Source organism: Bos taurus, chromosome 5, assembly GCF_002263795.3.
Source record: "Bos taurus isolate L1 Dominette 01449 registration number 42190680 breed Hereford chromosome 5, ARS-UCD2.0, whole genome shotgun sequence".
Lineage (NCBI taxonomy): Eukaryota > Metazoa > Chordata > Mammalia > Artiodactyla > Bovidae > Bos > Bos taurus.
In genome coordinates, this window is record NC_037332.1 from 32,468,258 (window position 1) to 32,495,179 (window position 26,922).

At 57.7% G+C, this 26,922-nt stretch overlaps 1 protein-coding gene across 14 annotated transcripts in view; it reads left to right on the forward strand.

Annotated features, from left to right (window-relative positions):
- The window catches only part of HDAC7 (histone deacetylase 7), a 36,803-nt gene that overhangs the window by 6,043 nt on the left and 3,838 nt on the right, over positions 1–26,922 (forward strand). For 5 of the 14 annotated variants that reach the window (XM_005206369.3, XM_005206372.5, XM_005206374.5 and 2 more), the window contains exons 2-22: positions 10,327–10,377; positions 13,659–13,846; positions 13,945–14,035; positions 14,343–14,454; positions 15,246–15,361; positions 15,532–15,657; positions 15,995–16,086; positions 16,275–16,370; positions 16,508–16,688; positions 16,872–17,068; positions 17,293–17,466; positions 18,631–18,850; positions 20,386–20,519; positions 20,672–20,792; positions 21,034–21,083; positions 22,258–22,365; positions 23,224–23,279; positions 23,476–23,563; positions 24,920–25,039; positions 25,261–25,358; positions 26,539–26,657. In XM_005206369.3, the coding sequence (XP_005206426.2) occupies positions 10,327–10,377; positions 13,659–13,846; positions 13,945–14,035; positions 14,343–14,454; positions 15,246–15,361; positions 15,532–15,657; positions 15,995–16,086; positions 16,275–16,370; positions 16,508–16,688; positions 16,872–17,068; positions 17,293–17,466; positions 18,631–18,850; positions 20,386–20,519; positions 20,672–20,792; positions 21,034–21,083; positions 22,258–22,365; positions 23,224–23,279; positions 23,476–23,563; positions 24,920–25,039; positions 25,261–25,358; positions 26,539–26,657 (2,538 nt within the window). The other 9 variants (XM_010805038.3, XM_024991580.2, XM_010805039.4 and 6 more) reach the window with 8 other exon arrangements.

Consider the following 26,922-nt stretch of genomic DNA (forward strand, 5'->3'; position numbering starts at 1 on the left):
TGGGGCGGGGTTGGGAGGCATTGGTGGGGGCCGCAGAAGACAGCTAGAAGGCCGGGCCCCTCTGGTCCCCCTGCAGGCCTGCCCCTTCGGCCCCTTCTCAGAAGGTTACCTTTCACATCAGCCAGCAGCCTTCAGACCCTCTCGCCTCCAGCCTCTTCTGGTAGGTTTTCCTGGGGGCCCCCAGAGCTGTGGGCTGCAGGATGGTCCAGCCCTCTCCCCAGAGAGCTGTGTATCAGAGGAGCCCTCATGCAAAAGAAGAGGCCTCCAACCACCCTCCTGGAGTCCTTCCACCCTGGGCCTCCTTTAGGCTTCTGGTGCACTCACTCCCTGGACTCCTGTGTCTCCCCGGCCTTCCGCCCAGGAGGGGGAGAGGATGGCTCATGAGGAGGGCCCTGGGCTAAACTCACCATCCCCACCCCGTCACCAGCCACTTCCTTTTTTCCCCATGTTGCCTGCAGGGATTGGAAATCCTGGTGGGCAGAGACCTTGGGCCTTCAGGGAGAGCCTGGCACCCTGGAGAGAGTGAGGGGGACTCCTTCAGGAGTCCAGCTCAGCTCCCTCACCCCCAGGAGGCCAGCTCTGGCTCCTGCAGTCTCCCCCCACCTGCCCCCCCAGCCCTTGAAGTCCCATTTCTCCCTCCCCCGCTGCCAGGATGACAGGGAGAAGCAGGGGAGGCTGGGAGTCACAGGTTCGGAAAGAGTCGGGGTGGGGGAATTCGGCGACTGGGGCGACAGGGCTGTAACTGTGTTGTTTTGCTTGCCCCACAAACCTGCACGGGCATCCGCTACGCCCAGGGGCGTTCAGGTTGTGGAACTGCTCTCAGAATGACAGGCTGGTGGCACCCGGTTGGGGCGGGGGGGCGGGGTGGGGTGAAGGGGGGAGCCCCAGGCAAGGGGGAGCTGGAGGGTTAAAAATAGCAACAGCCGGGTTTCGGTTAGCAAATGTGGAGGCGGGGAGCTGGAGGCGGGGCAGGCGGCAGGCCGTGTTTGCCCGCAGCTCAGGGCTGTGTTTCCCCTGGGTCCCAGGAGTGAGTCACGGTGGAGCTGAGGAGGCGCGCTGGCACAGCCCCCCACCCCCGCCCCACCGGGCGAGGGGCTGGGCCCTGACTTCTGCTCCAGGGCACTGGAAGGACGGCCTCTCCCTTCCAGGCCTTCAGAGTCCTCTAGTGTGGTAGTGGGGAAGAAACTATTCTCAGACCAGAGACCTGGGTTTGAATCCCAGTCGAATAGGCTGAGGAACCTTGTGCAAGGCTGCCAAGGACTCTGACACCTGATTTCCTAATCTTTCAAGCGGGGATTTACTCGTATGTGCCTGTCAACCCTCAGCAGATTCAAATGCACCCTGGGAATGTGAGTGATCACCTTCTCTCTCCTGGGCCCATCGCAGAGCTTGCAGAAGGGCCCTCCAGTGAGGTCACAGGGAGGAAGGTGGTAGCGTCCCTATTCTCCTCCTGCAAAAAACCGAGTGTAGCTCTTCTCTGTGCCTCGGTTTCCTCATCTCTGTGATATGAAAGTAATAATTGCTTCAAGCTCCTTGAGTTGCTCTCAAGATTCAAGTAAGTAAGACTAGCACTGTGCCCAGTATGAGGTCAGTGCACAGAGAACATCATCACCATCATTGATGTTATTGTTCATATTTTTGAAGGTCAGGGATAGGGAATGTTAAAGACATGAAGAACAGAAACTGGGCTCAGCCCCAGTTCACAGAAAAATCAGGCCAAATTCACAGATTCCTCCACCCATAAGGGCCTGGAACAGCAGGAGTCTGTAGCCAGAAGTCACAGGGTGGACCCCTTCTCTCTTTCACTCCCTCACCCCCGCCTCTCCCAGTGAGGCAGGATGCAAGGGACCCTAGGACCTCGCTGCCAGCTGGCACAGGGAAGGTCTGGGATGGGACTGGCCCCGATGGCCCTGCTGTGCAGTAAGTACCTTGCCAGCATCTGCCGGGGTGACCTTTATTTTAGCCCCTCCCTGGCAACTTTTAAAAGGAGCATGAGGCAGGGGAAGGATGAGAAGGTCAGTGATGTCAGCAGTCTCTATTCCCAGCACAGCGGCCCTGGAAGAGGCAGGAGGCATTTCTTTCAGGAAATGATCATTATTCAGGCTGCAGGCATCCATTAAGTCAGTCCTGACTTGGTGCCCAGGCCCGTGCTCGGCCTTCTGTGTGCTTCAGGGAGAGGCCGAGGATCCTGGGCTGTAGATAATGCAGAACCCCCGAGGATATGGGGTCCAAGAATAGGAGGAATCAGTGAGAGCCCTGGGTCCTCGTTCTCACGGGACCCAGAGCTTACATGCCCGTTGGCAGTGCCATCTTGATCGTGCAGGGCTGTATATATACATATCAATTCTGTTTCATTGTTACAGAGGCAGTTCATGCACCTCGTAGATGTCAGACAACACAGAGGAGCAAAGGTAAAAGAGTAAGAAACAGCCAGGCCCAGCAATGGGAGATCGCTGCCACGGTCCCTCTGAGCACCTTTCCATCTCCTGACTTGCCTTCCTGTGTTGTGCATTTTACCAAAACAAGACCACACAGTGTATGCCATTTTTTCAGTCAGTGATCTCTACCTTCCACTACAGTAAATTTTCATCTCATCAAATCCCCAGTTGGCTAGAAATTTTCCAAGACAGCTGGTTGGCCCAAATCAGTACCCAGTACCATGCATCTGGCATTTGAATTCCCTGAGAGCTGTGCATGCACCCTAGCTGGATCTGTGGTCTAGAGACACCCCAGCCGAGCAAGCCTGAAGGGCAGCCCTGGCCGCAAAAGGGAATTGTGTCACCTGGAGAATCTACCCGCCACCTTCCAAAAATAACAGGCGAAATGAGTGGGATTCCGGGGCTTAGCTGGGATGGGGATCTGGTATTTAACTGTCATGAATATTAATGTGGCATCCTGTGAGTGCCAGCATTCATAGCTTGTTACTATTCATGGACTCATATCCATGATGCCCCAGGCCATGGAGCAGGCCAGGGTCTCCACCGTGATCTCTGTCTCTCTCCAGACATCCAGGTCTAGGGGTGCTGATGGCTGTTTGCTTGTGTTCCTAGCCCCTCAGGAGCCTGCCCTGAGGATCGTGGCAGTTTAGTTGCTAAGTCATGTCCGACTCTTGTGACCCCATAGACTAGCCTGCCAGGCTCCTCTGTCCATAGGATTTTCCCGGCAAAAATACTGGAATGGGTTGCCATTCTCTTCTCCAGAGGATTTTCCCAACCCAAGGATCAAACCTAGGTCTCCTGCACTGTAAGCAGATTCTTTACCACTGAGCTACCAGGGAAGCCCTGAGGATGGGGGCTCTCTTTTGCACGCGGGGCTCCCTCCACTCCTGCCCATGGCCTGCCGGAGTGTGTAAAGCCTGGGCAAGAGAGGGAGAGAGAAGAGAGCATCTTCTCCCTGGGGATTCACTCCCGAGTAGCCGCTCCGTGGGTGTCTTGCTTGGGTTATGTAACCTGCATTTTAGACAGGGCCTGACGGTTTCCAGAGTGCCTTCACACAGCGTTTGTCCTCTGAGGCAGCCTTGGGGGTTTGCTTGTTTAGTTATATGCGCGCAGCTGGGGGCAGCTTACAGGAAATGATAAAATGGTAACAAGTACATTTAAAAAGCAGGGAAAATGAAGAGGATGAAAAAGGAAGTAAAGATGGAATTGGGGAGTGCCTCTTGGAGGCCTCTTGGAGGCATAGGCAGAGATGGTCCTGTCTTTATTTTTGTTATCTTCTGGATGGAGTGCCGGCATTGTGGGAACACGTGAGTCACCCCCAGGCCTTCCGATGCTGGGACCACACTCTGTCCAGTGACCCCCAGGTGGCCTCACCTCACCTCAGTGGGTGGGGCTCATTATACACACCAGTGTAGGGATTATGAGCTTAGATTCTGGAGTCCCAGAAGCTCCACTTACTGTCTGTGTGACCTTGGCAAGTTTCATAACCTCTCTGAGCCTCAGTTACCTCCTTTGTAATTTGAGGATGGTAGCAGTGTTGACCTTATAGGGTGCTTGTGAGGACCGAATGAGAGAGTACAAGTCAGATACTTAGCTCAGTAACCAGCACCCAGTAAGCATTCAGTACATGGTTGTTGATCCTTACTAACATTACTAATTACTGGTAATAATAAAATAATAATGATTGATATTAATATAACTTAAGCTTTTCCCTGGCAGTCTCTGGAGTGGGCTGAGTGGCCTCGTGGATGGCACCAGTGAGCAGAGCCAGAAAGGCATAGCTGAGAGAGAGAACCGGCGGGAGGCAGAAGTGGGGTGCAGAGGGAGGCAGGGTCTAGCCAAGGAGGACCCAGGAGCTGGGGGACCAGTGAGGGCGAGGGAGTGAACACAGACCTCAGAGGGGAGAAAGGAGCAGCCCTGAGACAGCCCCAGGGCGGTGACCGTGCTTCCTGTTGGGGCAAGCGCTGGCCCTTGAGAAAGACTGGCTGGGGCTGGCGGCTAAGAGGGAGCAGCTGGTCTCAGTGGGGCACCAGGGGGTGGGGGAGGGGAAGAGACAAAGGCAGAAGCTTGACAGAAACTCAGCTCTTCTCCCCGAATTACAGATGGGGGCCCCATCTTGACTGCTCAGGTTGTTTTGCTTGTAATAGGAAAGACAGATGGTGGGCAGACATCGTGGTGAACTTCCTATTTCAGGGCTTGGTGCTCCTGGAGCAGAGGGCTGAGGGTAAGTGGCAACTTTGGTTTCTGAGGCCTTTTGGGACCTGAGAAAGCTTAGGGCAGTCTGGACGAGGGGGCCTGGCCTGGGACTGGGGGGAGCCTGCTGCTGAGATGCCACACACCCTGAGCAAGTGGTTCTACCCTCCCCGTCCCACAGAGAATAGCCAGGGGAGACTGAGCAGTGGCCCCGAGGCCCCGGGAGCTGCGGGGTTTGGAGAGACTCCCATTTTCCCTTGCCAGAGGGCAGTGAGATGCCCCAGAGAGCGCCAGTCCCAGGAACCACCAACCCCTCAGGACTCAGAAAGGCCCAGCTCCCCTGCCTCAGGGTGGTCTCCATCCGCCAGGAGAGGCCACAGAAGGGACTGGACCCCAGGGCAGGGACAAGAAGCCAGAGAGGACGCCTTCCCACCCCCAGGGAGCTCAAGCTGCTGCTGCCATGGTTACATCTGCTTCCTGTTTGATTCATCTCAAACAGCAGAAAGGGGGGTGCCCGCTCCCAGCACAGGCCACCGCTGCGTGGGGCTGTTTACAACAGCCGCATGTGGGATTCCCAGAAAGAGACTCCAAACCGGACATCCTGCGGCTGCAAAATACCCAGGTGTCAAGAGCTAAAAATAGCTGCCCCAGGGCCCCAGGCGCGGGGAAAGGGGCATGCTTGCTGCGGAGGCGGAGGTGGAGGGCCGGCCTTGCGGCCCTCACATCCAGCCTCCTGCCTGCCGCATAGCTGCGGAGCCTTCGAGCTTGGGCCCCCTGCCTCGGCCTGACTGGAGGCCTTTGTCTGGGCAGGCCCGCGTCCCCAGCCGCTCACCTGGGAGCCTCCACCCCAGGCCCGCCAGCCTTCCTGCCTGCCTGGTGGAGCTTGCTTTGAGACGCTAATGAGAAAGCCTCAGAGGCCCTTGGGAGCATCTAAGGAAGGGACAAAGGAGGATGCCGGAGAGCCTGAAGATGAAGGCGGTGCTCGTCCAAGTTCCCGCCTTGTCAGTTGCCAGCCCCTGTTCCCACCTATAGTCCGAAATCATCGCTTGGCATGGCATCTGCAGAGTCAGCAGTTGGTATTTATCTGTGATCTGGGAGGACTGTCTTCACCGGGGCCTAGAGATGAGACAGGCAGTTTCCGCCCTCTAACCTGCAGCAGGACTGGAGTCTGCCGCTGGTTCAGGTTTCCTGGGAGCTGTGTGATTTTTATCTTTCCCTGTGCCCAGCCAGGTCCTGCATTCGCTGTCCACCCACTAGCCTGTAGAGTCGAGGTGCTGGGGAAAAGCAGCCACGAGTGTTGCTTAAGAACATGGATTCTGGAGCCCATTTGTCTGGCTGAAGTCCCAGCTTAGCCACTTCCCTGTTATGTGCCTCCAGATGAGTTATTTAATACTGCTGGGCCTCAGTTGACTAATCTATATAATAGGGATAAAAATAGTAACCACCACATAGGTTTGTCATCAGGGTCAGATGAACTAGCAAACACAGGGCACATAGTAAACGGCTAGTTTACAAAAGTTCAGATGGAGAAGAAAAAGAAGAGTTGGGAGAGTCAGGAGATAAGGGACTGGACAGGAACGCATCTGGGAGCAAGTGGACTGAGAGACGAGGGGAGAACGCAGATGGGACCAGACGATGAGATGCTTATGCCAGAGGGCGGCTGCAGGTGAGTTCAGGGGCAAACAGGATGAATCACGACCCTAGCGGGGAGTACCCGCCATGTGCCCCGTGCTTCACGCGCAGCGTCGCTCATCTCAAATGACCTCTTTCTGGTCCATATTCTTACTGTTGAATTTCGGAGGCACAGCCAAGCCTTGCCCAAGCTGCAGCGTGTCCCTGGCTGTCCCTGCCGGTCACTGAGGGAGTCGGAGTGTGAACACCGGACTATCTAACCTCAAAGCCAACGTCCTCCATGCTGCGGACCCTTACTTCTCTCACTTCATGGGGCCGGAGTTCCCATCCAGCTTGCAGCGCACTGGGTTCTGGATAAATCTGAGTAATAAGCAGCTTGGTGCCAAGATCATGAGCAATAGAATTAGTAAGTAGCAAGAGAATTTCTGGAAGAGGGACATAAGAAACTGTTAAATGGAATTGAGTCTAAGGAAGTCCTAGGGAGTTGGATGAGTGAGAAACTTCTAGTTTCATACTTTGGGGGGCTCTTTGAAATGTTTTTAGTGTCTACAAGTCATATACTTTTCAATTTTTAAAAAATCGTGGGCTGTCTGGAGTTGAAACTCCTGAAAGTAAAAGTCAGGTTTTATCACTTTTCCACTCCTTCGAGCCCAAGACCAGTGCCCTCATCGAGAGGTAATTAGAACCTGCTTTTGGGATCGACTTCTTGGGTTCTCCTCCCCGCACTGGTCTGGCCTGGTTGTACCGCTGCCCCGCTGGGTGACTGTGACCTAGCCCTCCCTCCCCTCTCTCTTTCCCTTCTCTGGGAAGTGAGAGTGTTGCCTGCACAATCTCTGAAGCCTCATCAGCTCCTAACATAACACTACACAGTCCTCACTCTGTCAGTTGGGCAACTGTGACGTTCTCTCTTCTGTTTATTGATTCTTGGACCTTCGTGGCCATTTCACTCCCAGCTTTGTCTTCTCTGCCAGCCCCCTGCGGAGTCAAGCTTTGTTTGGTGAGGCAGACCTGAGCTGAGGGGGCTGGGGGAGGGAGAGGGGGAGAGTCAGCCCTGGACCCAGGGCTTCGCCTCGTGCCTGCAGGGCAGGGGTCTGGCTGCTCCTCCTTTTTCAACTCCTCAGGAGACCAGGGAGGGGGACACAGCTTTGACAAAGACATGGAAAGCATTCAGAGGGGGCTTGTGGATGGCCATGCTCCCTCCCCTGACATAAGACTGGCAGCACCGGGGAGAGCAGGTGGCCAGGCCGAGCTCAGGTTTCCAGTCACATCTGCTGGGCAGGTGAGGACCAAGGGGAAACAAGGGAGGAGCGGGAGGCCAGCTTGTACAGGTGCTCGGGGACGGGAGAGCTGCATTTATGTCTACCCTGGAGGTGGCTGAGGGCCAGGGCGGACCCACTGGGGCAGAATTTCTGGGTAAGATCAGGTGTCCAGTTGGGGAAGGTGACTTGATGGAAACTTCAGCACCTGGTAAACCGTCTCTTCAGCCTGACTGCAGTTGCCTCCAAAGAAGGTAGGAATAGAGAGTGACCAGAATTCCAGAAATGAAAGCTGTCCACGAAGGCCGGGAGCAGTGTGGGAAAGGGCCAGACCTATGCTGTGTTTTCCATCTCTTGGGTCCATTCACTCCTGATTGTATTTCACACGTGAAAGTGTCAGTCGCTCAGTCGTGTCCAATGCTTTGTGATCCCGTGGACTGTGGCCCGCCAAGCTCCTCTGTCTATGGAATTCTCCAGGCAAGAATACTGGAGTGGGTAGCCATTTCCTTCTCCAGGGGACCTTCCTGACCTAGGGATCGAACCCCAGTCTCCTGGATTACAGGCAGATTCTTTACTGTCTGAGCCACTAGGGAAGCCCACATTTCACTCCTGATTGCACCCAAATTAGTGATAATAGCACTGTGAGAGGGGCTGATGAGAAGGGCGCCCAAATTCATCCCCAAGTCTGAGATGCCAGATGGTTACTTTGTGGTTTCAGGTCAGCCGCTGACCGGGTGCCTTTTCTTCTCTCTGGGACACAGGAGAGCTGCTCCCTAACAATTATCTCGGTTGCTCTGGGCGCTTCTGAACCCCTGGTCTCTCAGCATGGACCCAGGGGCTTGAGAGAAGCAGAGCTCTTTCCAGGCATTGCTTCTAAAATCCACCCCTGTTGGTAGGCAAAACATGCACACACACACCCAGCTTTCCTAAACAGAGTTTACATCATATCATCATCACAGAATGTCTCTTCTGAGCCCTGTAACAAACACTTCGGAGTTCAGGGCCATTAGTTTTGTCCCCTCCAGAGGGTGCATGGTGTCCAGAACCCGTGGTTACAGGGGAATGGGGTGCAGAGAAGCTGGCTGTGCCCCCACAGTGCATGCTGCTGGCCAGCCCTCAGGCAAGGACCAAGGGCTGAAGGAGACAGTTCCCAGCAGCAGGGACTGGAGGCACAGGACCCTATGGTCTCTGGACGTGCAGCTGGGAGCCTAGTTTTGAAGCCTGTCTCGGAGAACGAGGTCCTGAGAGAGCCCCGGGGTGGGGGGCTATCCCATTCTGGGAATAGGAGGCTGCCTCCTGCACTCCTGTTCCTTGAGGCTCACAAACCTTGAGAGATACTCATGCCGTGTCCTAGGCATGGGGTCAGGAGAGTGTCATGTGTTCGAGTCACCAGTTTCTAACAGTCTGCCATGTGCCCAGCGAGGTATTAGGTCATAGCTCACCAGTGGCACTGTAGAGACCCCGATTACGGAAGTGTCGAGGTGGTGGGTACCAAGTGGATGCTTGGGGAGGTGAGGAATGTGGGGTCAGGGGGAGCTTCCTGCGGAGATGGGCTCCGGCTGGACTTGAGAGGATAGGCCGCATTTGAATAGGTGGAGTGACATTTCCCTACCAAATGTCATCCGGGCACGGGGCACTAGTATCTGGGGGCAGTTGGTGGGAGTCTCTTTCTCTGTGCCCAGAGGCGCCCCTCCCCACCTGCTTGCAGGGACTTCTACTTGTCCAGCTTTTGAAAGATGACTGAGGCTGCCCTTAGGCCACAGAGCAGTGCCTGCCAGCTGACCTTCAGAAAAACACCCCTTCTGCCCCAAATCTGGTCTGAGGAGGGCTTCTGTATGTCCTCCACTTGCCCCTCCAGGAGGCCTCTGGTCTCCAGCTCCGTCCCCTCTGCCCTGAGCTGGACAGCAGGAGGGCAAAGTGGCCTCAGGACTCAGCTTTCCCCACCCCAGCCAGCCCCTGGGCTCCCGTAGGCCTCTCTGCTGCTGACTGCCCTACCGTGGGATTCCATGGGCTCTGAACTGGATGGAGGTGGGGTTGGGGATCCTGAGCTGGACCGAGGAGTCTGGGAGAGGTGGCCGCTTCCAGAAGGAAAGACTTCTTCTTTCAGGTTATCCGTGAAACAGAGGCTGAGCGATTCCCTTCTCTGGGGGCACAGAGGCTGCAAGACCCAGGATGGGGCAGTAGGAAGAGGGGGTTCCTCTTATGGGGTCCTCGAGCTGTGCATTCCAGATCCACCCCTTCGCAGCTCCCAGCAGATCTGACCTGACCTCCAGGCCATGACCTAATCCCTCCCCAACTGTGGAGGGGGGCCCAGCTCCCTTTTCAGTCCTGCTCTCCCTTCCCCTTGTTTCCCTCCAGGCGTCCTTAGGGCAGTCTCACCAGCCTGCTGTCCGCCTCACCCCTCAGCCCTCTCCTTCCCCTTCCAACTCTGGGAGCCTGCTTCGGCTGCCCAGAGAAGGCTGGGCACCTCAGGGAAGCCTGACACTGCTGGGTAAATGAACCACCCGAGTTTCCTGTCCAGGACTGAGCTCCAGTAGAGCGAGATATCTCAGCCACTTGATAGATCGGATGAGGAAGATGGAGCTGGGGATCACTCTTAAGCGGCATGGGAGTTCGAGGAAAGGAATGGGGTGGGATCTTGACTTTCTGGCTAGCTTCCGGTGGAGGTGCCAGGTTTTGGCATGCTCGGGCTGGAGTGGGGCCTCCTGGACAGGCAGGCAGCCTGCCTGGCTTAGCCCTCTTTCCTCTCCCTCCCCTGCCCTTCCTCTCCTGGCAGCTGATTCACTCCATCTCTCTTCTCTGTACAGATGGGACCCAGGTGAGCCCGGCTGCCCCCTGCTCCAGCCCACCCATCATAGGTAAGAGTATGCCGTAGGGGGAGTGTGGTGGGGAATAGAAGATGAGGCTGGAAAGGACAAAGGAGGGTGAGGAGCTGAAAAGGACAGAAGGTGGTTCAGCAGGGTGGCTGGAGGATGGGCCAGAGAGTTGGGAGACTGGGGTTCTGGGGGACAGGGCAAAGTTGGGGTTTTGTGGGGAAGAGGTGAGGGTGGGGGATAAGAGAGGCAATTCTGGATCCAGGCGGGCCCCAGAGCTGGGAAGCACAACAGGAAAAGGAAAGGCAGGATGCTCTCCTTGTCTGCGCTGGGGCAGCGAAACAGGAAGGCAAGTAGGAAGCTAATATTTATGCTCAGGTCCCTGCCTTGGGGGCTCTGGGGAGGGGGTGCATTCTTGTTTGTTGGCTCTGTGGTCCTCACGCCGGCCCTGCGGGGTGGGCACAGCAGCCCTTGCAGGATGGGAAGATGCCTTGTGGCACTTGGGTGGAGGTCGAGGACCCCCCTCCGTGATCCTCTCAGCGTTCCACACCCCCGCTGCTGTCAGGCTGTGTTGGGCGGGGAGGGGGTGGATGCCCATGGTTTAGGATGTACCCATGGTTGGGCGGGGGGTTGGGGAGGCTGGACGGACTGAGGGCTGCTTTGTCCTTCATTTCAACCAGATCCACTGAGGGCCTTCTGGGTGCAGGTTCCACACCTGACACCCAGCCTAGGGCAGCGAGAAAGGAAGGGCATGTCCTCTTTGCGCCAGTCCTAGCTGTCGAAAGCTTGCAGACCTGGGGAGATGAGACACACAGATAAAAAGAGAAATAATGGTAGAATGTAGTATGTGATCTGTGTGAAAGGAGGCAGCAGCTGGTTAAGGAATTCATCCATCCATTCAAGAAACATTGAGTTCACCATCTACTGTCATATAGTCCTCCTGGCTGTGTAATTTTCTAAACATTGAAAGACAGAAATTGGAAAAAGAAGCATGAATGAACTCCATCTCTATTCCAGGGCACAGAGGACATAGGGATTTATTTATTGATTCAGACAGTATTTGCTGAGTGCCTGTCATGTGCTAGGTCCTGGTTCTAGGTGCTGGGATAGTGAGCCATAGGGAGAACCAAGTCCCTGCCCTTGGAGCTTAACTCAGATTTGGTACCTGCCTCGCTGGTGGTTTCAGGGGACAGAACCACCAGCATGATGGAAATCCAGAGGAGGGCTGGACACGGGACCCTGGGCTGGCTTCAGGAAAGGGGAAAGACTCCAGCAAGGCTTGGAAGTCTGGCAAGATCTAGAAAAGTGGAATTGAGGGGTGAAGACAGCACCAGCGGGGGGACTTTGTGAGCAAAAGCTCAGAGGACGGAAGGTACATGGTTTGTGATGAGACATGGGCTGTACATGAGCTGATGGCTTAGATAGAGGGTCTGTGTTCAGATGTGGGAGACAAGGTGGGGAGAGACCAGCTTAGCACCAGATTGTGGAGACCCTCAAATGCTAATTCACCCTGAGAGGGGTTCCCAGGGTTGAAGGCAGACCCCCTCCCACCTTTCCAGCAGCCTGTGCTCTGGAGGCTGAGGCAGTGAGGGAGAGAGGAATGGGCTGCTCCCAGTCTGTGCGGCCAAAGCTGCTGGCCGCAAGTCCAGGGGGCCTGCCCTGAGGACCCTCGTGCATCACTGAGGGAGTCCCCCCAGGAAGCCAGGACACCTGCCATGAGAGGACTGAGACCTTTCCTGGGGCAGCAGCGCAGTGGCATCAGAAGCCCAAACTCAACCCAGAATGAGACTTTGGGGTCCCTGAATGGAGGCATGAGCAAGAAGTGGGGACATCAAAGTGGTGCATTGCCTGCTGTTGTCAGTATCTGGGTGCCCAGCCACCCACTCTGGTCTCTTAACATCCAGAGAATGGTACAGGCACCTCCCTGCTCTGCTCCTCTCTCGTCTCCATCTCACAGTCAGAGAATATAAGAGCGGGTACCACTTAGTGACCACCTACTGCAAGCCCCTCTGCCTTTCTCCAGCGAGAAACCCATCCTGGGGTGAGAGACAGGGGAGGCAGCTTCCTGAAAGTGGAGGGGAAAATGGAGCCAGAGCGCCGGTCTCAGCAGGACAGAACCTGAGCTCACTGTGCCCTGGACTGGTGGCCTTGGCCAGGTCCCTTCACCTGAGCCTCAGTTTCTTCCTGTGGGAATAGTAGTAGCTCCCTCCCAGGGCCCCAGGGTGATGAGGTGAAAGGGTTTGCAGCAAGTCGGCACATGTGCTGTAGATGTTAAGATAATGGTTCAGCTGGACCTGGAGGCTGTGTTTCCTGAGTCCCTGGCTGGTCTTTGCCCCAGCGCCTTCCAGTCCTCCTCAATGCAGGCCTGGAAGACAGCCCATGGCTGCCGCCATAGGGGATGCCCAGCACTGCATTAGCTGAAGGAAGCCTCTCTGAAAAGCTTCCTCCGCTTGTGTGATCTCACCTGCTCCCAGCCCCACCTGTGACCTCCTTTCTAGGATAACTGGGAATGTCTGGCTGCTGAGCACAGCCTGGCACAGCTGGCGGTGCTGGTGTGGGACCTAGTCTGGCAACTGGTTATATATAGCCCCTGCGTCCATGGCCTTGGCAGGGTGCTCCTGGTGTGGGTGCAGGGGACACTTGAGAAGAGGCCCTGAAGCTGCCGTCCTTGCCATGCCTGGCCCAGAGCTGGCGTGAGGGTACCTAGGAGCTCCCTGGGCACCTAGGAGCTCCCTGGGCACCTGGGCCTTATGTAGGCCTAGGGTGCTAGCCAGGGCTGGCTGTGGGTTTGAGGCACCTCTTCTTTATCCTGTGACCTGGGATAAAGTAGGGAGGATGGCAACTGAGGGCCTGGGGTGCCCTTTGGGCTTGGAGACAGAACAAAGGGAACTGCCTGTCCTATCGCTGTTTTTGAGATCAGTTTATCAGAGGGCATGTGTGTCCAATCCTCCTCCAGTGGGGAAGAAGGGAAGGAGAGGTCAGGGCCCAGGATGTATCACTAAAGGGTACTCAGCCCATTCCTAAATCCCACAGCCCCCAACCGTGGCCTGGAGAGGCAATATATTTAGTAGAAAACTACACTTGGGGTCAAAAGGATCAGCTCACCACCACCAGCGATAGACTAACGGCATGGTATATATGACCTCCTTTCTCACGGGTGAAACAGAATTGAAAATACCTACCTTGCAGGACTGTGCTGAGGGCCCCCAAGGGGAAGGCCCCTGGAGGGTGTTGTGCCTTGTCAAGTGAGTCTGAAGGAGGCGGATTAGGTAACCGCTCACCTGCGGGCCTTTCCCGCTCACCCTGCCCTCTCTGTGCGCCCTCAGGCTGGCCCAGGCCCCGCGCAGACACGCCAGGCCCTCAGCCCCAGCCCATGGACCTGCGGGTGGGCCAGCGGCCCCCGGTGGAGCCCCCGCCGGAGCCCACACTGCTGGCCCTGCAGCACCCCCAGCGCCTCCACCACCACCTCTTCTTGGCGGGCCTGCAGCCCCAGCGCTCGGCAGAGCCCATGCGGGTAAAGCTAGAGCTCCCACCAAGCCTCAAGCCCAGACGCGGCCCCGCCCTCCCTTCAGCCTCCACCTCTGTCCTCAACTCCTCGCCCCCTCCCCACAGCTCTCAATGGACACGCCGATGCCCGAGTTGCAGATGGGGCAGCAGGAACAAGAGCTGCGGCAGCTTCTCAATAAGGACAAGAGCAAGCGAAGTAAGGGTGGAAGCCTCCCCCGGCGTGTCCACGGCCCCCCGTGTGGGCGGGGGGAAGGAGGATGCCAGCTCCAGTCGGGGTCGCTCTCTGCCTGCCAGGCACTGGGGGTGAACGTGGGAGGAAGTGAAGGGGGACCCGCGGGCTTCACAGAAGGGGTGTAGCCTCAGGCTTGGCTGTTGCATAAAGGGGCCCTGGGAAGCCTAGTCTGGGGCACGGGGGGCGTGATCAGCGCAATGGGCAGAAAACGTTCCAGGGAGGCCACCCACCCATCCACCCCCCAAACCACTCATAATTTCCACCCCTGCAGGTGCCGTAGCCAGCAGTGTGGTCAAGCAGAAGCTGGCAGAGGTGATTCTGAAGAAACAACAGGCGGCCCTAGAGAGAACGGTTCATCCTAATAGCCCCAGCGTTCCCTACAGGTAACTCCCTCTCCGCCCCGACTCCTTGTGTCCTTGCCACGCCCCCCTCTGGATGTCCGCCAATGAGCACACAGCACACGCAGACCGCTGCTCTCAGCTGCCCTTCACCTAATCCTCACCCCTCACCTCTAATCCTAGTGCCTCTCCGACCCTGTCTCCCAGCTGATACCTGCCCTCCTCTGGCCTTTAATTATCTCTTCTCACCCCGCCTGAGGCCCTTCTTCCCTACAAGCCTCTCCTCCCCCCACATACACTCTCTCACGCACACCACGCTGGTTTTCTCCTCTGTGTCTTCCCCTAAGCACAGAAATATCCAGATTCTTAGAACAGCTTCCTCCCTTTGTTGTCTGGGACCCTGGCTCCTAAGGACAGATCAGGATGGGTGGCCCAGTACTGCCCCCTGGAGATGGCCCCTGTTCATACTGGCCATGCACTCCGCCTGGCCCTCCTGGCTGCTGCCACTCCAGCATGCCTGCATCCTAAGTCGCTTCAGTCGTGTTCGACTCTTTGTGACCCCATGGACTGTAGCCCGTCAGGCTCCTCTGTCCATGGGATTCTCCAGGCAAGAATACTGGAGTAGCTTGCCATGCCCACCTCCAGGGGATCTTCCCAACCCAGGAATCGAACCCACATCTCATGTCTCCTGCATTGACAGGAGGGTTCTTTACCACTAGCGCCACCTGGGAAGCCCCGCTGCCTTCCCCGACAGGTCCCAAAGGGTGGAAGAAGGTGGCTGCTACGCCTCTGGGCATCCCTGCCCCTCTGAAGCAGCCTTGGTGCTCACTCCACAGAACTCTCGAGCCCTTGGAGACGGAGGGAGCTGCCCGTTCCATGCTCAGCAGCTTCCTGCCTCCTGTTCCCAGCCTGCCTTGCGACCCTCCAGAACACTTCCCTCTGCGCAAGACAGGTGCGTGGACAGGCCAGCAGGGACCTCTAGAGGGGCTAAGGGGGAAGAGCCTTGGGAGAGGGTCAGGGAGGGGTACTGCCTTCTCCTGCCTGTCTCAGAGAGGGCTGGAAGGGAGGGCTTAGGGCAGAGACCCGGTGGGCGTGCACCAAGTGATCCCGGCGCTCCTGCAGTCTCTGAGCCCAACCTGAAGCTGCGCTACAAGCCCAAGAAGTCCCTGGAGCGGAGGAAGAACCCGCTACTGCGGAAGGAGAGCGCCCCTCCCAGCCTCCGTCGGCGGCCAGCAGAGACCCTCGGCGGTGAGGCCCGGCAGGGTGGGTGGGTGGCAGGCAGGCCTGGTGCCCTCCCCCAGGGCCCCTGTGGGTGGTTGTCACAGGGTGCCCTACACACTTGCCAGGGGGTGAGTTGGGGCTGAACCCAGCTTTTGCTCCATTGGCTAATCTGACGTCTGCCCAAAAGAAGGGGCATCTTAAAAAAACCAAGTGTTCAGAGGTGCTGGAGGCTGGTGGTGGCCTTCCTGTCCTTCTGGAAGAAAGCAGGAAGCAGAGCCCATCCACAGCGGAAAGGGCTTGTTCCTGGCCCCCTCCTAGCCACTCTTGGCTCCTAACTGAGCACCCCCCTCTCCCCAACCCTCAGACTCCTCCCCTAGTAGTAGCAGCACGCCGGCATCAGGGTGCAGCTCCCCCAACGACAGCGAGCATGGCCCCAACCCCGTCCTGGGCTCCGAGGTAAGGCCTTGGCAGGCTGGGCGCCCCGGGGCATCTCTGGGGCTCAGCGGTCCTCAGCAGGCAGCCCGGCCAGGCTGGGGCTTCAGCATCTGGGCAGCCCCCACCCAAGCCTCTGGGGGTGTTCCGGGGAAGGTGCGCCTAGGGGTGGAGGTCTGGAACCGGTGACCCCTGCCCTGCTCCCATGGCAGGCGCTCTTGGGCCAGCGGCTGCGGCTGCAGGAGACCTCTCTGGCCCCGTTCGCCTTGCTGCCCACAATCACACTGGGGCTGCCCGCCCCTGCCAGGGTGAGTGGCTGAGGCGCCCTCCCCCACCCCAAACACCCTGAGATCTCTCCATTCCTTCTCCTACACCCCGCCCCTGGCCTTCACTGTCCTCCCCACCAGGGTCTTCTCGCCAGTGACGTTCCCCCACTCTCCCGCAGGCTGATGGTGACCGCAGGACCCATGCGACTCTGGGCCCTCGGGGCCCAGTCCTGGGGAACCCCCATGCTCACCTCTTCCTGCCCCATGGCCTGGAGCCCGAGGCTGGGGGCCCCCTGCCCTCTCGCCTGCAGCCCATTCTCCTCCTGGATCCCTCAGTGACTCACACCCCTCTGCTGACTGGTGAGTCCCAGCTTCTCCAGAAGGGCTGGATCCCAGCACCCTGCCAAGGGCCAAGCATGGCCAGGGTCCCGTCCTCCTGTGCGTCTTGCTGCTGAGTCCCTGGCTCGCCTCACCCTCCACCCTGGCTTCCCTCCACTCTTCCTTGTGGTCTCCTCCTTATGCCCCCCACCCCATTCTTTCCAGTGCCCGGGCTTGGGCCACTGCCCTTCCACTTTGCCCAGTCCTTACTGACCACCGAGCGGCCCTCTGGATCAGGCCTCCACCGGCCACTGAGCCGGACCCGCTCAGAGCCCCTGCCCCCAAGCGCCACTACCCCCTCACTGCTGGGGCCCCTGCAGCCCCGCCTGGAGCGGCTCAAACCTCACGTCCAGCTGATCAAGGTGAGGGGGACGGGGTAGGGGAGGCAGTGAGGGGTGGCTGAACTGGGGTTGAAAGAAGGGAGACTCAGGGCGGGCAGGGCCAGAGAGGGGATGTGTGGGGCCCGGGGCTGTGTGACCACTAGAGTCTCAGCGGGATGCAGGACGATCTGGCCCCAACCACCACTCCCCACCTCACGTCCTGTGCCATAGCATGTCTCCTCAGTAGACATCTCCCCCACCCCTAGAGGTCAGCCAAGCCGAGTGAGAAGCCCCGACTGCGGCAGATACCCTCAGCTGAGGACCTCGAGACGGATGGTGGGAGCGTGGGGCCACTGCGGGATGATGGCCTGGAACATAGGGAGTCCAGCCATGGGCAGCAGGAGGCCAGAGGCACTGTTCCTCTCCAGCAGCACCAGCAGGTATGGTCAGGCCTAGGGGCCTCTCAGAAGGTAGAGTCAGGAGACTCTGGGGCCTGGTAGTGGTGGAAGGGAGGGAGATAGGACGTCAGTGCAGGGGACAGCTCTGGGACCATGGTTCTTCTGCCAAACCCACACTGAGGTACAGACAGACATACGCACAGGCATACACGCATTCACACACATGCATATGTGCATTCATACACACATACATGTATGTGCACCTCCAGCAGCCTTCCAGCCTCAGGCTGAAGCCATGTCCCTTTCCAGTGGTGAAACTGGCCTTTCATGGAGCCCCATGCATTCCTGCTCTAGGACTTCTCCCCTGTGACTGTTAGTACTGTTTCCAGGAAGGTGCTAGGGCAGGAGGTGGGGCAGAGCCAGGCTTGGCCCTTCAACTGAACGAGTCAAGCCATAGAGTCTTCATTTGCTGGGGCTCGTGTAACAAGTACTACAAAGTGTGTGCCTTAAACAGCAGGTGTTCCTTTCCCCACAGTTCTGGAGGCTAGAGGTCTGAAATCGGGGTGTTGGTGGGTTGGCTCCCTCTGAGCCCTGTGAAGGAAGGCCTCTTCCCTCGGCTTGTAGATGGCCGCCTTCTCCCTGGGTCTGCACATTGTCTTCTGTCCACGTCTGTATCCCAACTTCCCCTATTTATAAAGATAAGAATCATATTGGAGCTTACCCTGATGACCTCATTTTAACTTGAGTACCCCTGTGAAAACCCTATCTCCAATCAGGTCACATACTGAGGGGACTGGGTGTCCTATCCTAAATACGAGGTGGGAAGGGACACAGCTCAGCCCATAAGATGTGGTAACAGTCCACAGAGTGCAGCGGCTCACGCAGGTCCCTGTGTCCTTGAGCGGTGGGTAGTCCTCGAGACCAGGAGGAGATCCTGGTCAGAGCCGACCTGAGGCCCCTCACTCCAGTTCTGGTGTTGGAGTCTCGAGGGCTCAGGGAGTACTGGGGCAATGGGGTGGTCAGTCTAGGCTGCAGATCTTTGGGGGAGTATATGGGTAGGGAGCTCAGAGACTCAAAGCCCAGCTGGGCAGCAGGGCCAGAGGCTTCTGCAGAAGAGGGGCCTGACGGGAGATTTCTTGGCTGTGGGCAGAGGCGGATGGAGCAGGGTCTGAGAACCTGAAGCCTGAGGCCCCCTGTGTCCCTCAGGTGTTCCTCTGGGAGCAGCAGCGACTGGCCGGGCGGCTCCCCCGAGGAGCCACTGGAGACTCCGTGCTGCTTCCCCTGGCCCCGGGCAGTCACCGGCCCCTGTCCAGGGCTCAGTCATCCCCGGCCGCACCTGCCTCGCTGTCGACCCCAGAGCCCGCCAGCCAGGCCCGTATCCTGCCCAGCTCAGAGACCCCTGCCCGGACCCTGCCCTTCACCACGGGTAAGGCTTGGATTAGAGGGCAGGAGGAAGAGGCCGGGGCACACGGGGGCTCAGAGGGGAGTCCATAATTCCCTGTGTCATAATTCACTCTGGACATGTTTCGAGACCACAGAGCCCTTTCTTAGTCTGAGGAGATCTACTCAGTGTCCCATGGAGCCGGTGGTTGTATCCATGTTACAGTTAAGGAGACCCAGGCTCGGGAAATCAAGGGGACAGCTGGCTGGCAGTCAGGCCAGGCTAAGAATTCAGGTCTCCTGACAATTAATTCAGGCCTTTCAAAAATTACATTGTTGCTCTGCTTGTGAGAAGAACTCAAGAGCATTTTAGAAATTTTGAAAAATAATAGAAAAGCATAAGAATGGAAAAAAAACCACCAGCCAGGGGACTTCCTTGGTGATCCGGTGGCTAGGACTCCATGCTCTCAATGCAGGGGCCCCAGGTCCAATCCTTAGGGAACTAGACCCACATGCTGCAACTAAGAATTCACATGCTGCATGCCACAACGAAGACCTGGTGCAGCCGAATAAATAAATATTTAAAAAGGAAAGGAAAAAATATAGGTGTGACCTTTAAATTTACTAAAAAAAAATCATGAGCCAATATCCCATCACCCAGAGGCAGCCCCTCATAAACGATGCCGTATTTCAGGCCAGTCTTCGTTCTAGCCACACGTATAAATCCCATATACACTACGTTTTGTGGCTACATTTTATACCCTATTCATTTTACACATTATGAATACTTTGTGATATAATTAATCTTTAAAAATTTTTTAAAGATTTTTAAAAATAGTAATTTTATTTATTTTTGGCTGTGCTGGGTCTTCATTGCTATGCAGGCTTTTCTCTAGTTGCGGTGAGTGGAGGTTACTTTCCAGTTGTGGTGTGTGGGTTTTTCATTGCACCGGCTTCTATTGTTGTGGAGCGCAGGCTCAGTAGTTCTGGCACATGGGCTCAGTTGCTCCTTGGCATGTGGGATCTTCCCGGACCAGGGACCAAACCCATGTCTCCTGCATTGGCAGGCAGATTCTTGACCACTGAGCCACGAGGGAAGCCCTAAAAATGAGATTTTATAGTGTGTCATCATAGTATTTTAGTTTAAACATTTCTTATTGGTCGAGCAGTTAGGTGGTTATTCATTTTCCCCTATTTGAATTTCCCCAAAGCCACATCTGTCTTGTCACATGGCCCGGTGTCTCTGTGGGCTTCCCAGCTCCCAGTTTTGGGGCTCCTATTTGGGTCATCATATCCAGGCGAGCCCCCAGCCTCAGGCCTCCCTTTGTTAGGCTCCAAGCTCTTGAGGTCCTGGTCATGGTCCTTGGGCCACATGAGGAGGGTCAGTGAGTCGGGAAGGCAGTAGTATGTGGCAGTTGTGTAGGTTGGGGCTGCGTGGTGTGTGGGTGAGGTGCCCGAGGCTGCCTGGGTAAGAAGCTAGGGGTGTGTGTGCAGGCGCCGAGGGGTAGGATGGGGCATGGGGGACTGTGGGGTGTGTCTGGGGCTCCCCAGGGCCCTGACCCCTGAGCCCACTCCCCGCAGGGCTGGTCTATGACTCGGTGATGCTGAAGCACCAGTGCTCCTGCGGGGACAACAGCAGGCACCCGGAGCACGCGGGCCGTATCCAGAGCATCTGGTCCCGGCTGCTGGAACGGGGGCTCCGGAGCCAGTGTGAGGTGAGGAGGCAGGTGGGGGCTTTGGGATTAGAGTGGGTGAGGGCTGTGGGAGGGAAGGAGCTGGGAGGGCCTGGAGCCAGTCTGGGCGGTGGGAATGGCAGGGGAGGGCTGCCCAAAGCAGAGGCTCAGGGGCTCTGTGGGTCCTTCCTCAGTCTCTCCGGGGCCGGAAGGCCTCCCTGGAGGAGCTGCAGTCAGTGCACTCTGAGCGGCATGTACTCCTCTACGGCACCAACCCGCTCAGCCGCCTCAAACTGGACAATGGGAAGCTGGCAGGTAGGGGCCCCCAGACCCTCCCTGCCCCACCACCCCATGCCACCGGCTCACCCAGCCCGAGCATCCTCCTATGCTCTCGTCCTCACTCCGTCGAGCTTGTCCCTTCGGCGTCCAGGCATCCCCGTGCTGCCCACCTCCACCCATGCCAGCCCCTGCCGGCCCTCTTCTCGGGGCCCCCCTGCTTCGGGCCGGGCCGGAGGCTGAGCGGGTTCAGTTCATGCGCCTGGGCCTCTCCCTGCAGGCCTCCTGGCACAGCGGATGTTCGTGATGCTGCCTTGCGGCGGCGTTGGGGTAAGTATGCAGGCTCTCCAGACCTCCTCCCTCCCTATTCCCCCAGGCCCAGCCCCCGCCTGCTTGTTTCGGTGGTCCTGCCGGGCCCAGTGGGCCGGGGCTCTCCCCTAGTGCCTCCTCTGCCGGCTAGAAGCTCCTCGTTGGTGGGTTGTCCTCCTGAGTGTAGAGCCCCTTGCCTTGCACTTTGAAGGCCTCTGGTGGAGGTTGAGGAGGCTGAGAGAGCGGGGCTGAGCCTGGGGCTTGGGCTCATCTCCCTCTGAGAGCACGCTGGCCTCCAGGCCACCTGGCCTGGGGCTGTGGGGTGCCTCTGGCATCCTTGGAGACCCAGGCATGTCCTGATGCCCTAGCTTTCCCTGCTCCTTCTCATTCTGCCTGGGGACTTCTGCCTCCTGGCAGTGCCCTTCCTCCCTTCAGAATGTCCCCGTGGTGGTGTCCCGGCCGGGAATGTAGAGCAGGGGATGGAGGCCTAGTCCTGGAGGGATGGGAACTGTCGCTGGGAGGCTGTGTGGGAGCCGGTCAGCGCCCTGTTCACAACTTCCCATTTCTTGCCACTTTCTGATTTTTCCAACTGTTGTTGCTTCTGTTTTCTCCTCCCTCCTCTCCCTCTCTGTCTCTGTCTTTCTCTCTTTCTCCAGCCTCTTGCGACTCTCTCTGCCTTCCTCGCCTCTCTCGGTCCGCCTCGCCCTCCCCATCTCCCCATCACGCCCCCCGGCCCCTCCCTAGCCTTGAGGCCCAGGGACTGGGTTTGGGGGGCCTCCCAGCCTGGGCTAGGGGCCCTGAGTGGAAGACAGTGGTGCAGACGGCCCCTCGAGCTCCGACCATCCCGAGGGCCTGAGCAGAGTCAGCGGGGGCTTAAAACCCCCTCCAGGCCCAAACCCCAAGTCCCGCCCAGGTAACGCCATGCCCCCTCCTCTGACTGGGGGGGCAGGCGCGATGCTGCCGGCAGAGTGCTGGCCAGATGCGGGCTGGTGATGTGGACTGAAGCTGGGAAGAAGTTGTGCTGGGACTGGGGGACACGGGAGGCCTTGCCTTTGGGCGGTGGGGCATGGGGGAGGCAGCCATCTGCCCAGCTCCCTGCCCCTGGGGTCCTAGCCATGGGGTGGGCACTGCCCCCGAGGCCCTGGCTCCTGTGGGAGGCCGTGGGTGAGGCGGGTCTTGACTCTGGCCCCCACAGGTGGACACCGACACCATCTGGAATGAGCTGCACTCCTCCAACGCGGCCCGCTGGGCTGCTGGCAGCGTCACCGACCTCGCCTTCAAAGTGGCCTCCCGTGAGCTAAAGGTAGGAGGCTTGAGTGGAGGGTGGGTGAGTCACGGAGGAAGGAGGCAGGGAACGGGCAGCGGGGGAGGCAGACCCAGGGCCTAGCATCACATTCCTCCTGGAGATTACCACAGGGTTTCGGGAGGGACAGATGAGATCTGAATCCTAGGCTCACGTTACCTGCTGAGGAATCAAGTCACTGGGCCCCTGGTCCTGTGGTCTCTGAGAGAGGCAGGCCCATGCTCATGCGGGGTCAGTTAACATATTTGCTGTGTGACCGCGGGCAAGTCGCGGAGCCTCTCCAGGGCCCCACGCACTGGCAGAGTGGCCCTTCGTGGTGCTGAAGTTTTACACACCGGGCTGACACTCGAGCTTGTTTGCTCTGGGCTTGGCACCTTATGGGAGCTTGTGTTGAGCCCCCACTGTTTAGGAGCTCGTGGCCCAAGTCTTAGCTCTGCTATCAGGCAACTTCGCACGAGTTATTAATATTAAATCCACCTAAGGCTCCAGGCTTCTCCTGTCTGTAAAGCAGATAATCACAATGTTTACCTTATGAAGATGTTATGAAGATTAGGTAACATTTACCTCAGAGCGTTGAGGGTGAAATCCAGTGTTAACCCTGTGCTTAGCACAGGGCCAGGCACATAGATTTTGCCCAATAAATAATAGCTGTTGTTATTACAAAGTGATAACAGCCAGGAGCCCCCAGGATGGGAGGTTCTGTGTTCACGGCCTGGGGGTCAGCAGAGGGCCCCTTGGTCAGTCACACTGTCTTACAGTCCCTTCTCAGGGGAAGAGCCTGCGGCTGGGGGACGGCTTCATAGAGGTGTGGGTCAGACGGTTGGCTGTTTGGTTGACAAGCATTCTTTCTGTTTCCAGAATGGTTTTGCTGTGGTTCGGCCCCCAGGACACCATGCAGACCATTCCACAGCCATGTAAGGCCCGGGGAGGCCTAGATGGGCTGGAGTGGAGGGCAGGCCCTCACGGCCCTCCTCTTGGGGGTTGGGGGGGCTTGGTTGGCCAGGTTCCCCCTCCTTCCTGTCAGCCTTCTGGGGCCGGGCTGGAGACAAGTGGGGTGGGGGTGGCACGGGGAGCGAACAGGCTGGCACGACCTCTGTCTTTTCCTCCCAGGGGCTTCTGCTTCTTCAACTCAGTGGCCATTGCCTGCCGGCAGCTGCAACAGCAGGGCAAGGCCAGCAAGATCCTCATTGTGGACTGGGTAGGTCCCAGCTCCTGGCCCCTGCAGGTCCGAGAGCCCTGTGGAAAGAGCCCTGAGCCTGGCGACCCGAGACGTGGCTTTGTGTCCTACCTAGTTCTGCATTTGCCTCCCCAAGCCTCGGTTTCCCCGTGTGTAAATGTGGGTGAGGATAGTGCCCCCATCACGGGGCCTTTCGGAGGCCCAGAGGAGTTGGCCTGTGGGAAGGGCTCAGCCGTAACTGGCTCCCACAGGGGAGGAGCCATCTGAATGCTGCCTTTGGGCCTCTGTTGGCTTCCCTTTGTAGATCTGGTCACTTCTGCTTTTCCCCTGCAGGTACTGAGAGTGCCAATAATAGCACATAACATCAACCTCAATTCAGTTCAGTCGCTCAGTCTTGTCCGACTCTTTGCAGCCGCATGAACTGTAGCACGCCAGGCCTCCCTGTCCATCACCAACTCCCGGAGTCCACCCAAACCCATGTCCATTGAGTCGGTGATACCATCCAACCATCTCATCTTCTGTAGTCCCCTTCTCCTCCTGCCCTCAATCTTTCCCAGCATCAGGGTCTTTTCCAACGAGTCAGCCTTTGCATCCAGTTACCACTAATCAAATCCAGACACTGATGGTTTCATGCATCACATATTTAATCCTGACTCTGCCCTGGTTTACAGATAAGGGAAGTCAGCACAGAGCGGTTAGGTTAACCTGTACACAGCCGTATACCTTGTAAGCCCTGAGAGCCGAGGCCCTTTAGCCCTGGAGCACCTGTGTCTAACCACTTCGTATTCACATCTACTTATGGGATGTTCCAACGCAGAACGGAGACACGGGCCACACTAGTGCGCGTGCACAGTCCACCTTCGCGTTCCCAGGCCAGGCAGGAGCCTGGGGGTGGTGCTCGGCGCTCTTCTGAGGATGGTGCTGGGCCTCGTTGTCCTAGCCCCTCTTTAATGGAGTGTGGTTTCCATCGCTTGCATCACGCCCTGACCTTGAGCAAGACGCAGTAGTAAGGGTTCCTGATGTGTGACCCTGGAAGCTTCCCTCTCCTGGCACTCACCCTCCCCCAACACGTGCTCTCCCTCTGGCTCTGGCTGGCCTGCCCTCGGTGCGGCTCCTCCCCTTCCAGGTCTCATGTTATCATCACCCCCACCTAGCGTGTTATGTACATTTCTGTACATAAGGTGGGGAGACTGAGGCTTACAAAGCACCCATGGGTCCCTGGACAGTTTAACTCTAGGAGTCCCCGTGTTCTCACCCCCAGGTCTAGACTCCTGACCTGCATAATGGTCACTGACCTGGAGACCTTTCCAGCCTGTCCTAGCCCCCATCTCTCTGCTTTCAGACCTGCCCTAATCCACTGCCCATCTCCCTGCACAGGACGTTCACCATGGCAACGGCACCCAGCAGACCTTCTACCAGGACCCCAATGTGCTGTACATCTCCCTTCATCGCCATGACGACGGCAACTTCTTCCCTGGCAGTGGGGCTGTGGATGAGGTAACCACATCTTCCGGCCCGCTGACTCTCATGAGTGGCCCTAACTCTCTCTGTCACAGCTAGCTGTGTGATCCTGGGTAGGCTGCTGAGCCTCTCTGATCCTCCGTTTCTACGTTTGGAAGGGAAGGGGCTGCATGAGCTGCTCTTGTAGCACTGACATCCAGGGGTTTGGATCCCAGGACACTGCTCTCTTCACATCTCTCCTGCCTCCTGTGTTCCAGGTGGGAGCTGGCAGCGGTGAGGGCTTCAATGTCAACGTGGCCTGGGCTGGAGGTCTCGACCCCCCCATGGGGGATCCTGAGTACCTGGCTGCCTTCAGGTAAGCTCACTAGGGGCCCAGAGGAGGCCTGGCCCAGCAGGGCCACCCTCTCCTCCCCTTTTCCAGCAGCACCAGGTTGGAGGTGATGAGGTGGCTTGTCAGCTTGTCCTCATCTAATCACTAGACATTATAAGCCAGCCCTGGAGTGGGTCTGTGGACTGAGAGACAGGGAAAGGCATGGTTACACTAGACTCTAGGGGCATCCAGTCCCTGTGGGAAGACAGGAAAACAGACTGAAAAGGTCAAGGTGTACTTTATAATGTCACACGCTACCAAGAGCCAGTGTTGAGCTGAGTGCAGGGAGACAGGCAGGGGGAACTGAGCAGAGCTGCTATGTTAAGGCAAAGAAAGCTGCCTGGAGGAGGTGGACTTTGCATAGGAGCTGAGAAGCCTAAACTGTGGAGGAAGAGGGAAAACAAGCAGGTGATGTCCATATTGGGGTTGTTGCTTAAGAAAAGCCATTCTAGAAGGGGGACTTGGCTCAGGAGCTGTTGTGTATTTCTCTCTGGGGGTTCCTAGATTCCATTTGGAGAAAGAGAAGCCTGGAAATAGGTCTCCGTAGACTTTTTGGGAGTATTCTTAATGGGAGTTAATTTTGTAGGAGCCTTGGGCTGGGGTTCCTGGCATCTGTGCACCCAGGGTCTTGAAGGACAGCAAAGTGGACCCAGGGATGGGTGAGGGATGAGGAGGGGCTGGCAGGTGCAAAGGATGAGCATGGATCTGGTGGCCCAGGACCTCAGAGGATCTATTGCCCGGGTCAGCTCTCAGGTGGTGAGTGGTGACGTGTGGCCGACTCAGTCCTAAGCAGGTGGCAGCTGAGTGCTGAGTGTTTGTGGTGTTGCCCTGAGGCTTTAGTAACCTGCCCCTTCCCTGTGGCCCTGCCCACCACTCCCCACCGAACACAGCGCACCAGCTCCTCTTTCATCCCCTCATCCTTGGCTCCTTCCTGCCTCTTGCCAGTTAAGAGCCCTGGGTGGCTGAGTCCTTAGGCTGTACCAGGGACATGGATGGTGGGCCAAGGTCGAGGAAGCCAGAGGCATCCGCTCATCCTGCTGGGAGTCCTGAAAGTAGGGTGCTCCCCCATAGAGTTGGTGGGAGAGGACTGGGCCCAGGTAGGGCCCTCCACCTCCGCTGCCGGGCAGCCCTGCACAGCCTGTGAGCCCCCCTTCCCTGCACACAGGATAGTCGTGATGCCCATCGCCCGGGAGTTCTCTCCGGACCTGGTCCTGGTGTCAGCTGGGTTTGATGCTGCCGAGGGTCACCCGCCCCCACTGGGTGGCTACCATGTTTCTGCCAAGTGTAAGGAGGCCCCTGCTAGGGGGGCGGCAAGGGCATGAAGGTGGGCCGGGGGGGTGGGCAGCGCTGCCCAAGTCAAGAGGGAGGTGACAGTGGCTGGCCCAGGGCCATGAGCATGGGACGGGGATCATGCACAGGTCAGGTCGGTTCATTGAGGAAGGCCTAAGTCACACCTGGGGACTCAAGTCCCGCAGACTGGAGGCTCGGTCACAGGACTTCTCCCACCCTGTGTCCTTCCCAGGCTGGGCGGGCAGCTTCTCCTGGGCGG